General features: G+C 40.8%; 1 protein-coding gene across 3 annotated transcripts in view; it reads right to left on the reverse strand.

Annotated features, from left to right (window-relative positions):
- RNF145 (ring finger protein 145) overlaps positions 1-13,214 on the reverse strand; it is a 51,268-nt gene that overhangs the window by 14,793 nt on the left and 23,261 nt on the right. For all 3 annotated transcript variants that reach the window (XM_063349564.1, XM_063349563.1, XM_063349565.1), the window contains 3 exons: positions 11,165-11,273; positions 5,416-5,507; positions 294-529 (listed from right to left, as the gene is read on the reverse strand). In XM_063349564.1, coding sequence (XP_063205634.1) covers positions 294-529; positions 5,416-5,507; positions 11,165-11,273 — 437 coding nt within the window. The remainder of the gene's footprint in view (positions 1-293; positions 530-5,415; positions 5,508-11,164; positions 11,274-13,214) is intronic.

Here is a 13,214-nt window from a genome sequence, read left to right on the forward strand (position 1 = left end):
CCACAATCTTGTCTCTTAGCCTGCATTTTGGGAAGGGCTAAGCAAAGTCCAAGCAAAGGGGACATGCTCAGCTGGCCAGCAGCATCGTTCAGGCTAATGTCTTAACTGCTCAAATTATCAGCTACCATAAATTAAAGACGACGCTATGGATAGGAACACATTTTACTAAGAAAGCACGAGTTAAGTCACACACACAGTCGCACAGAAGACAGCCAGAGTACATTTTTGTTATGTCTTTCCTGCAAAAAAAAAGCTCAGGCCAAAGAAAATAAAGCCGTTATGTTCTCTCTTACCTGGACAAGCTCCCTGTATGCAGATTTTGCCAGGTTATAGGGCACCAGAAGATTTGATGCCAGGAAGTAGAGAACTTCCAAACCAGTGAAAATCATGGCAAATTTGTTGATGACGACGATGGTTTCCAAAGGGACCAGGCAAAGCCGTGCCAGCAGAGGGAGCATGTGAGCAGAGAAAAGCCAGATCTGTTTTGTTTTCATGACGCAGGAGCAGAGCGTACATACCACCAGCTGACCTGAAAAGGCGACACAGTATTTTATAATCAAGCTGATTATCCCCTTCAGGAAAAAACGAATTTTAATACGTTATCTTTCCATAATACAGTTATCAACATCCAGCATATTATGACAGTTCTAACTAGGACATAATCTGTTACGAAACCAGGCTCCTCCGCATCTTTTGCTGGGTCACGAAAGTTACCATTCTCAAACTACGCAAAGTGCACGCTTTCACTTCACAGATTAGTGAGATGTAAACCCAAAACACATGCAGAATCATACTCAGATTAATATGAAGTCCCAGGAATAAATCACGCAGAGGATAACCCAACAAATCATCTCCTCTTTTTCCTTAACATCCCCAGCTCAACCTAAATCCCATCAGTATCTGCATACACAGCAGTAGCTTTTCCGAAGCCCAGCTATACTACTATTTCATCCCGATCTATGCAAAAAAAGTAATCAGAGGTCCCAAACAGCTTTTAGAGCAACAATATTTATACTGTCAAGAGGAATTACTGGCCAAGAACAGCAACAGGAGAACAGCCAGGTCAGCAGCTGGGACTTCAATAATTTCATAATGCCCTGAGGCAGTTGCTCAAAATTATCACTGAAGCTTGCAAGTGACAGATAATTAACAACTAAATTCTCTTTAACAGTAGGCGAGGACACAAGCACATCTCTCCCACACACCAAGAGAGCTGGAGGGTGGTATCTCTTGAACAGACCACTCCAGTGCAGCTGCTCCATTAGAGTCACTGGAAGCTGTACCCCTTCTCTCGGAGGAACTGGAATGGGGTGAAATGCACACTGTCTGGATAAGAACAATTCTCACTCATCATTTTGCAGCAAGGAGAAATGTTTATTGCATGTTATTTAAAAGCAGAACCTTGTTCACCATTTATGTCAGCCTACCTCCGAAAGCCACAATACGTGGTACTAAACCCCAGTACTTACGTGCGGTTTGGGAGCTACCTCCACTAGTGTTTGCATTTCACAACTCTTACCAAAACCATGAGTTAGCCGTAGCAAAACACAGAGTAACAAAATCAAGGCCTTTAATATCTCTAGGTCAGCACTAACTCCGTGTGTTCACATAAGCTTACTGACCTTGTAAGCCCTTCTGGATGGGCTGGGGAGAGACGCTGCGAGAGGAGAAACAGCAGCACCAGGGTTTTGCTTTCATTCTGCCTCGCTTCCCTACCTAGGGAAGGGCTTCTGCTTTCAAAATAACTCCAACTGAACTGAAAGCACTCTCTAATCTCCACTAAAGCAAAGTTCTTCCTCCTTCATACTGTATTCTTTCAAGTTTAAGTCCTACTGTCAATTTGCTAGATGTATTTTTGAATTAGCAGGTGTCTTTTCAGAAGAAGCACCCTTGCTCTCAGCATCCTGGGCGGTATAAGCCTCGGAGAAAGTTACTCTACTCATCTTTTTAGAAGTTCAACAGACTCCAGGTCTGAAGCATTCTCCCTCTGCTTTGTTGTTCTCTGCCCACACACACATTGCTACAACCCTATTTAGGATACCACCAGCACGCTGCCGTGCCGAAATATTCAGGAGCCTGGCACAGTCAGCTTGCGAGGATTTCTGCGACTCATGGTAACTAAGGCAACCCAGCTTCACACACAAAGGGATGCAAATACCAGCATCCAATATGTTCTTCAGGATCTAGTAAGAATGTCGTCACCCAAAACAAAACATTGCGACAACATCACGCTAAACAATCCAGTGCCCTTTGGGATGACTCTGGAGCTCTCTGATCACAAAACAGGACCTCTCCGAGTCCAGCCTCACCTCATGCAACAGCAAAACCTGCTTTCTTCCAACGGTGATGTGCCGAGTACGCTGGTAATCCCTGCTGAACTCTCTAACCCTCCCACCTTTCTCATCTAAACACCGATCAAAGATTACTTGTCACGGGAAGGAGAGCTGTACACCATCAAAGGAAATCAATCCATGGAGCACCTTCTCTGGAGGCCCCAATCTCCTTCCTGAAGTCTGCACCTTGTCAATTCTCAACCCCTTCAGGAAGGGCCTGAAAATGTCTCCAATGGATATTTTAGTGACTGGTACTTGCCATTTTAAACCGGGGTAGCAGCACCTCAGTTCAGGACAGACAATCTCTCTCTGGAGTGAATCAGTTTATCTCCAAGTGGGACTGTACACTGTCAGTCACCACGGAGAACACAGCAGGATCAGTCAGAAAAAATTAGTATGTGCCTTGTATCAAATCATAAAAAGATTTTAACCCTCTGCTAAGACCAGCAAATCCAGCTGAATGTTTGCACTCTGTAAACTTAAATGCCGTGGACTGAAAACTGCCAGACACGGCTAATGAACCCGACAGCTGGAATCCTCCTGCAGGACACCAGGCTCCTCTGTTAGGGAATGAGGCAATAAGGAAGAAACCTACGGCCTTAAGTTCCTGCCCATTCTTCTCCCTTCCCAAAACCTCCACAAATGTATTAACCATTGCTGACAGGTAGCCAAAGCCTCCCAGCTCGTTAGCTAATGGACGATGTGCAGCAAGAAAGCCTATGCAGTACAGCTGCTGTTTGAGCCACTTTGAGTAGGGAATCGTCTTTATTTCATTTCCAGTTTTAAAAAGCTGATTTTAACAAATTCCCTGTCTGTGTCATTAACTGTTATGCGAAAAAGCCGGATGTCTTAAAGTTAGTATATAATCCCATTATTGCGTACTAAGAAAAAGCAAGTCTTGATGGTAGCACCACTTCCAAAACCACACAGCTTTGGACCCTCCAAAGCTGACGTGCTCACAAAGTGGCACACTCATCCCAGGGGCAGCCTGCAAAGACATCTATTTCTTCCATCCAGCGTATTAGTAGCATTAGTCAACAGTCATCAGACTGAATTAGATCCAAGGGAAGAAATGCCTGTGACAATCCACTGAAAAAGCACTAATGAATAAAAGCATTAAAAAAGGTCAAACTTGTGAACCAGCTGGGGTACTGTACATCATCCCCTTAGTTCTGACCAGAACTTTTAGGAACCAGAGCTGTATTAAGTAGCACGTTATGGCCCCATGCGCCTGCCTCAGTGCCTTTGTCAGCAGTGCTGCAGCACAACACTGGCAGAACATGGAAGGACAAAAATGGAGCAAATCACCTGTACATTCATTTTGCTGTGACGATGGCACAGTTCAGTGCAGTACAATCCTGTGATGTGGCAGATTGCGCTGGATACACACCTTTGTATGGAACCGATTTGAGAATGTATTCCATATTTATACAGAACACTGTCAAGCCTCATAGCCTGCTTCCACAGGTCTTCACCAAAGACGACTGTTTGCTATGAAGACTAAAATTATGCTTTCAAGTTGGATTTAAGAGAACAGAGGAAATTAATAATGGGGATATTAAGTATGTTAACATACACACATTTGCTAGCACAGTCGAGCACCTGCTTATGAAAAACAATTATAACAAGGGGACACTTTAGTCTAACACGCAGTAAAACCCAAAACTGTACTGGACATAAACAGTGCTATCTTTTTCTCAATTATTTTTAATCCATATTAAAACCTGGATGAAGCATAAAGGGTTTGACTCTCGGTTTAGTTTCTGTCTAAATGTTCCTTAATGACACAATGCCTCCTGATCTCTTCCTGCCACTTTGGGAAGCTCTCTGAGGGATTCTGCTTTATCATGGGACCCTGCATTGCACCTGAGATTCAAAGAACTAATTACAAATGTTTTCTCACAGAAACAAACTAAAGGCATTAGTTGTATTTGTTGTCATTTGACAAGACAGCAAAATATATCACATCTAGAAATTCAGAAGAGAGAAGAAATGGTATCTAAAGAACATTTCCTTTCCTTGAAAAACACCAATGTTATTTCTATTAAAAAAAAAAAAAGCAAAGACAAAATGCCACATTTGAAAGTAAGGACGCAGGCAAACGGGAGACATGTATATTCTGGTAGACCTAACATACTGTAAAGAAGTAAACCCATTTAAATCTGCCAGTAGCAGCCGCAAGTAAACAGAAGCAGGTGAATTTTGCCAACAGTACATGGCTGACTAAATCTGTCGATAATCTGATGAAAACCACAGATCTTAGTGAAAGGAATTAAGGAAGATTTTACTTTCAAGCTTGTCTAAGGCTTAATTTTAAAATACACATGGTATGTGTGTACTCTGATATCCTCTCAGAAGAGCATATGGTATGGTGTAGCAACCTTAACGCTGAATTTATTCTCTTCCAGTCAAAGTTCAAAGGGTAAGGGAGCAATCTACAAAGTCCAATTCTTCAGGATTTTTAAGTAGAGAAGTCATCACTGCCAGTAATCAAACACAATTTAAATGTAGTTTTGACTTGTTACTCCTTAACTCTTTCATTTTTCTAACGAAATATCCCTGGGACTCTTTAAAAAAAAAAAAAAAGATACCCTGTAGTCCCATGCACACACCCACTGATCTATTTCACCATTATTTTTTTTCCCCAAGAGAATGATAGTGTTCATCTATTAAGCCAATAAAGAATAAATACTTGTACAACACTTTCATTGACAAAAGCACTACAAATACATATTATTATTGAAATTTCTACAGTACTTTCCACCTAAAGACTATTACAGACAATCCAGTCCTTCTGAATCGAATCAGACTGCAGGTCTGAGAAGAGCACAGGGGCACAGCATGACAGACAGCCACAGAAAATACTTCAGAACTGCAAATACAAGAGCAGTGGTAAATCAGTGGCACAGAAGCAGCCAGGCAGGATACACCTAGCCTCCCATGCCTCTTGCATATTAATGAGAATCACAGCTACTAAAAGCAGTAAGAGAAATTTGAAACCAAGAGGTAAAACGTGCATAGGTTTCAATGAAGGGAATTAGGCAGAGGTCTGTCCTGCATCACAAATATTTAAGGCACTTACCTACTAACGCAGTCATGAAACGATTCATAGAGAGAGGTTCCAAGTACATTGGCCCTTCGTATCCTGATTCCAATTCGCTCCTCACATAATCCCTAAAAAAAGAAACCCACAAACTATTAAGATCCATCTGATCAGACAAAAAGCAATTTATTCATTCCACACGTACGTAACTTCAGTGTATGTCACAGCCAATTAACTAGATTACAAAAAGCAATATTAACACTACTGTTACAGCAGCCTCACTGATGTAAGGATCTAACTGAGGCATGACTTAAGCGAGAGAAGTATTATCTGTAATTAGACTCACTGGCATAGCTGTAAAAATCCTTTGGGACATCCAAGCTGTTCTTCAGAGCGTGGCCTGAAACTGCCTATTGACAAAGCCTCTTAAGCACGATTCCATTTTTAAGTATCCTTATTAAGTGTTGTTATTCATAATAATAATAATAATAATTTCTTTTTGCACCAGCTCCATGGGAAAAAAAAAATTTGAGAGCTTGACAGAGAGGTCTTCCAGTTTAATGGCTATAGTATTTTGCACCTAACAATCCCTTTGCACTGAATTAAAAAATAGTACCTATTGAAGGAAAAGTGACAACGATGGACTAGAGTCAGGAACAGAGTTGCTTCATAATCTTTTTATTCAACATGACTTAAAATTTTAGCTCTATCCTGGGAAAGCTGGGAGACCAACCAAATACCCTCAAACTGACAGATCACTATTGACAGATACAGTAAAACTGTCTGAAAATCTGAAAAGATATTTGTAATTTCTCTGAGAAAAGGCTGGCTAAGAGCGTGGGCTCAGGCAACCAAAGGAAAAGGTAAGAAACTGAGAAGACCAGGCATTTTTCTGCACTTGGTGATCATCCATCAGCTCTGCCTTCAAGCAGATACATAACAGCAACGTAACTCAAACATGAACGTCACACTAAGAGCAAGGATGCTGCACTTTCAGAAGGTGATCCTGGAACAGCACGGCAGTAATTCTCCAGCGGCTCCTTAATCCCCTGCCACGAGACAGCAGGCAACACTCATGACCCTCTGCATCCAGATCTCCAGCCCCTTCTTCTGCCTTTTTCTCCTCCATGCCCAGGTCGGCTGCTGCCCCCCACCCTTGCCAGGGCACTACCCGCTGCCAGCAGCAGCACAGCCCAGCCCGTGCTCCCATCTGGCTGATGCTCTCCAGTCATCCGTGTCGAGCTGCATCACATCCTAGGAATGCCAGACAGACACACTCCATCTGACCCCGCGCGGAGCTGGAGGAGTCTGCTTGCTCGAGGGGCATGGCACCTCCTTTATTACGTATTTATTTATATCGGTGAGGCAAGCCACACTTGCTGGGAACAGATGCAGTCAAAGCAAGGCAAACGGTAGCAGAAACCACAATACAAGACTTGCTCTTTTTATTTCAGTGCAGAAAAATATGCAACTTGGTGCTACTGGAAGCATTCAGTTCTCCCCAGAAATGTGGAAATACGCCCTTCTTCTAGTATTAGCTTGCTACTGGAAGCATTCACTTCTCCCCAGAAATGTGGAAATATACCCCTCCAGTATTAGCTTGCTACCCCGAGATAAGGCATTCACGTTTTCATTTGCAAAAAATCTCTGGAATTCAAGACATAAATCTCAAAGTATTAAAACAAACACTTCAAAGCCTGTTCTTCATAGCTGACAGCCCTGCCTACTCACTGCAGCTTTTCAAGTGTCATAGTATGTGCGAGGTATGCTGAAATGGGTTCTTTAGACTGTAACCCACAATCAAAACCACATGAGGATTGAAAAGGCACCTAAGATGACTGATTCTAGATAGAACTTTCCCCCTTATTATCAAGGTATGGTTAAGCATAAAGTTTTCCCCACCTTCCAACATCCATATGGATGTAATCTTTGGGATAAAGTTGGGGTTTTTTTATTACTTATTTAATATGAACCTGCAGAAAGCACTTTCTGAAAGCATTAGTAACACAAACAGGGTAATCCATCAAAGTTACAAACGGAGAAAAAAAACCAAACATCATTTGCTATATGCTGAAGATGGCTTTTTGTATTAGCAGCATCATGCTCCATCCTCAAATTTAGGGTGAAAACACTGGTAAATTCTAAACTGATAGAAGGAAAGCAGTGAAGACATCAAATTTCTTCTATACCTGTTAGGAAACAGGGTACAAAATCATCCAGAACACCAACTGTAGCAAGGTGACCTTAGACAACTTTGCTAAGAAGTACCAACAAAGATGCACTTATAGTTGCTTCCTCAACACCAGGAACGTGCCTGGAAATCATCCAAAGTCCTTCAAGCTACATTTCTTGCTATTGTCTGTCTGATTCGGTCATCTGCACAGAGGTCTGTACTTGGCTTAATTCTGTAAGTAGCTCTCATTAATTGAGTTTTAGGCCTACCAGCTTGAAGAAGCAATGTTTTGAGATCTCCTAAATTTTTTAAACAGTATTTGTAGATGATGTCTGAATAAGGAAAGTCAAAGCAATGATTCTCTTATTACCAGTACAAACACAAGGATCTTTTGGCACAGACACCAATTAGAAGATGCCTCGAACAGCTGCAGTGCCATACAAGATGCTGAGAAGAGCAAGTGCCTGCACTCAATTTTGATCAATTAAAGCTGTATTAAGCTGCAGCTTTTACATTTGAGAATTGTTCACTTTACTGCAGCAGTCTAAGAAAACAAGAATGCTAAAATCATTATTTACTAGTTAATCAAATGGCTGAACTACATTATTACTTTAGAAAATGAGGATATGAGAATAAAGCTTAGATCAGATTGCCTGCTGTTCGTTCTGTAGACGCACTCCCAGCCTCATTTAATCAAACTGCTGGACTGTTAACATACACTCACCATGACTAACGTTGCTCTCAAAAGGTAGAGACACAGTGCTTCACACATGACTGTTTCTGATACTGAAAGTGCAGAAAAGTCTTCTGTTGTTAAAAATATGCTTTGTAATTGACTGATATAAGGCACAGCGGTTATCTGACCTAATTGACTCATATTGCTGACATTTACTTTACTTTGGCCGATAAATCTCCGCCGTCAACATCAAACACACACTCTCATAGGTTTTAAATGTCTACACACAACCTTAAAATTAAGTGTATTTTAAGATTATTCATAAGAAACAATTCAGTCTCTTGCCATCTCCCTCCCCATCTTCTCATTCCAAGCTCTGCGAGGCTCAACACTTGGAATACAATCATAACAAAACTGCAAAATGTGAAACAAGATAATGATGTAGATTTAGATTTTCTGCACTAACGGTGTGTTTAATTGCATCATTTCTTTTCTGCATAACTGCATCATTTATTTTCCCAAATTTAAGCTACATATAAAATAAAACCAGCATCCATTTTCCTTGTCAGGAGCAGCAGGATTTTGTTTTTTAAAGCTGACTTCTCCTTTTTCCATAAACAGATGGTGTACTATCACCACCCAAATTACCCAGTAATACAAATGTAGCATCTTCTTGGACTCTCCAAGTGTTTACAAACATTAGCTAATCAATCTGTACACATTAAGGTAATTCTCCGTCTTGCAGATACAGAAACAAACGCTTCAGAAGTTAAGTGACTTGTCAAGGTCACACAGACCTGGAAGTTTGAAGTCAGAGCTTAACTATAAAATTCAGATGATCTTATTCCCAGACTTGCAGCTGAACCACAAGCTATTTCTGGGGTGGAAAAAAAAAAAGCCACTGAAGGCTGAAGTCTTTCAACAGCTCAGAATTTCCAGGACACTGCAGAGTCACAAGTGCCAGATGACTTTGGTCTTGTTCTATAATTTGCATTAACCAAACTGGCCTCAATATGAGACCTCTTCATCTTTCTTAAATAGCATCCCAACTGGTAGTGCATGCAAGCAATTCGCTGGAAGTTTTCTGCTCTAAGCAGAATTACCATCAAAAACCACTCAGGAGCAGTTTGCAGACGTGGCTGCTGTATGTCTAGTTGTGATCAGGCTGCTCAACAGAAACATCAGTTGGAAGTGGATAGCTTTGGCAACAGAAGGAATAGCCCCACTGACACTATATTTGTGCATTACACTTTACTCTCTTCAATACGAAACATTATACAAAGGCTGCTGCTGAGACCCCCTTGCACTGCGCTTCCTTCCAAATCAAGTCAGTCTTCTATCTAGGGAATGGGTAAACTCACTCAAAAGTGTTAGCAACTACTTTTGCTTTGCAAAATAGCTAGGGAATACCGCTGGACTAGTTGAATCCAAGACATCTTTTAATTAAGTATATTTTTTTGTGCCAGTTGATGCAAGATTTAATTAAAGTCTTTATTAACTCACTGCAGAAGCATCAAGTAGAGACAGCTTAGCAGGAACATGCCGAACAGCCCAAGCAGTAGTTATCTAACATGTTTCAGTGAAGCCTGTAAAGTCTCAAACCTCACAAAGCAGCAGAAGTCACCATTCACATTACATAGAAACACAAACAAAAAAGGTATTAAAAGCAAACACAGTGCTATCCTTTAATGTATCAACCAAAATCCATACCATCTCCCTTTCTTTTAAAAAATTTAAAGATCCAGAATGGCATAAAGATCTCTATCTGTAAATGTGCTGAACCCTGATGGGTATTTGTTACTAGCTTTATTTTTATTTCAATACAAGTTCTTAACAAATGTTTAGGTTGCTTTTTCTAATAAGCAAGCCTTCAGCCCTATAAGAAACACCCAAACTCTATCTATAAAAACTCAGGACTCCCCTGAAGATGATAAAACCCCCTCTTTTTCCTTCCTACCCAGGCAGCAAGAGGCCATAATTCCTCTTTTTCACTCTCATCCATTCAGGAAATCATTCACTGTGACTCTGCCAGCCACAACAGTGACATGTCAAGTCATCACAAAACCTTCATTAACGCTCTCCTGAACTTCAGCATACCGAGTGAGAGATATTCCAGCAAATGCTTCAGAACAACAACTTTGATGCAGAAATAACAAACCTATCACTTCACTTAAATCAATCATAAGCATTTTTAAATGTTTCCCATCAGCAGGCACTAAAATAAATCAGGCTCAAGTCCGTATTTTCAAAACTTCCCATGTAAAGCCGTTACTGTGATGGCCACTCTCTTTGGTTCCGATTAAACTTCTTGTAGGTATGGCAGTTTACAGCGGCTTTCAACAGATTTAGCTGGAGCCGAACAAATGAAGAAGATTGACTCTGCCTTGTCCAACTCAAAAGATCTTCAGCTTCTTGCTCTGCGTTTTAGATCCAAAATGTCCCGTCTTTTCGTTTTCATTGTAAAATATATTACATAAACAAAGATGAATTTAAGAATAAATTTCAGTATTACTTTATTTTTATCATCTTCCATATGTCTATTTTCTCTCTCATCGTAGGTGCCAGGAAACTAAAAGTAACGTCCTGTCTGCTGTGCAGAATTCACGTTAGCCAAGCCATTGAGTAACTCAGATTACTGCATCACGGGCCATATTTAGTCTCGTGGTGTTTTCTCTCGTCAGATTAATGGACGTAACACTCTACAGAAATGTAGCTCGAAATTCCTTTTAAGTCAATGAAAATACACCAGCACTACCTGACTGCATATTTAATTCTGTAGACTTTTTCAAGGCAAAGAACAGCAACGTGTATTGAGGAGCCCAGCACAGAAAAAAAGGCCTCCACAAGACCTATCCCATTCATACAAGATACTAACAAAATATCGGTCTTTTTTTCTCATTCCCAAACCAAGCTAGAAAAATTAATCCATTTGTTCTTACCTGGAAATTTGGTGCCCAGCATAAAGCAGCAGTGCAGTCAAGAAGTACAGGTAAAGCTGAACCAGGTGTTGCCTTGGCAAAGTCAGGAGCACAACACTTAAGATGTAACCTGTAACAAAAAGCAGACAATGAAATTTAAAAAAAAAAAAAAGACTATCTAATGCCCAATTTCTTAATATGAATTAACATTCAATTAACATTCGAGTTATTCAGATCTCTTTAACCACCTTTGTTTTCATTTGGTTTTAAAATCCATGTACCTACATTCTCCTCTCACCAAAACACAAAGCACACAAAAACCTGACACTTTTTTTTTGTTTGTTGTTGTTTTTTTCCCTCTTGAACAGAAATAGATTTACCAGCTTCTGTAAGATTACACCTAGATGTCAAGAAATGGACTCGATTCACAGGATTTTAACAAGACTTAATTAACATAACCTACGTAACAAAAGGAAAACAGGCCTACGTCTTCCTCTTCTTCCAGGTCAAAGCCAGTTTCAGCACTGCAGGGGAAAAAAGCCCTGCAACCAATAAACTCAGTCAAATTGATATAAAAAAATCATTTTCCTCAAGCAAAGGACACACAGAACACCTTTCCATACTGATTAGCATTGCACATTTTAATTCTTCCAGCATATCTTTATGGTTTAAAGAGGCGTTGCGTGCCCATATTTTGAGATGGGGACACGCAGGCTGTTCTCCGTACTAGCAATATTAAAGCACATTCAAGCTACCGGTGTTGCAGAAATCAAGGCAAAGACTCAGCACAGCCAAGCATTTGTAGGCATTTACACCGGCAGTTCCTTCACTTCTTGTTAGCATTTGCTAAGGCCGTGGAAAAAGACCCAGTGCAGGTACAGCTTCACTCTTCAAGAACATAGCCTGGCTCAGCAGCCTCTGCAAGAAGCAGAACACTGATACCTTCCCCCCCCCCCCCATATTTGCTCTCATTGGGATACCTAAATAAAGCGGTACTTTCAAGTCCACTTCACAACTGGGTGGTTCAGCACATGCCCATCCTCTTCTCCTTCCCAGACTATGCAGGTCAAAAACCCAGCGGAGGGTGCCCTTACTAATCCCTATTGCCGAGCTCTCCATCCCAATGCAGTGCACTCATGCTCTTTCTGAAGGTCAGCTTAAGTGCCTGGCACTGAAATCCGTTTAGGAAAAAACCACAGCAACAGCAAACAACTTCCCTGCAGCTAAGACCAAACACTATAGAAGAACTTATCCTGACACTTACAGCTCTACTAGTCACCTTACATTTAAAGTTTCATCCATCTACTCAGCAACACTGGGCACAGTCTTTTTAACTGAGTTAATTTATACTTTGAGCTTTTTACATTAGTTTCTTAAGTATTTTTAACTCTAGACTAAACACTCCTAAGCAGTGGGACAACCAGATACTATAGAACAGCTTGGGAACACAGTATGTTCCAATATTTGAAAAGGACACAATTTCAGAGTCACTCGGTATTTATGTAGAAGTATTTCAAGGCTACTTAATATCTGCCACCTTCAACAAGCCACCTCTGTAAAATTCTACCAATGGTTAGGTCTTCAAGAAGGTAACAGAAGGTAACTCGCAACATGCTCCTAGGAAAGGCATCAGACCCACAGCATGCCAAGCAAAGTCAAGCCAGATACAATAGATAATACAAGTAATGACAGACGGAGCCTATTCACTTACCTTTTAAAAAATATAAATATACAATTCATGTATTTAACATTAAAGATAATTTTTCAAGTACTTTCATAAAGTAGATGTGACAAGTTGCACATTTGTCTGAGGATACACCTTTTCAAAAGCTGAAATTATTGATAGTTTGAGTACAATGAGGTATCGTACAAGTCACTGTCACTAGTTTCTGCACAGTATCCACTTGATCATGGACAAAAATGATCTGAGGGCTGGAGCACCTCTCCCGCGAGGACAGGCTGAGAGAGTTGGAGTTCTTTAGCCTGGAGAAGAGGAGGCTCCATGGAGACCTTATTGCGGTCTTTCAGTACTTAAAGGGGGCTTATAAGAAAGATGGGGACAGACTTTTTA

Source organism: Chroicocephalus ridibundus, chromosome 11, assembly GCF_963924245.1.
Source record: "Chroicocephalus ridibundus chromosome 11, bChrRid1.1, whole genome shotgun sequence".
Taxonomy (NCBI): Eukaryota; Metazoa; Chordata; class Aves; order Charadriiformes; family Laridae; genus Chroicocephalus; species Chroicocephalus ridibundus.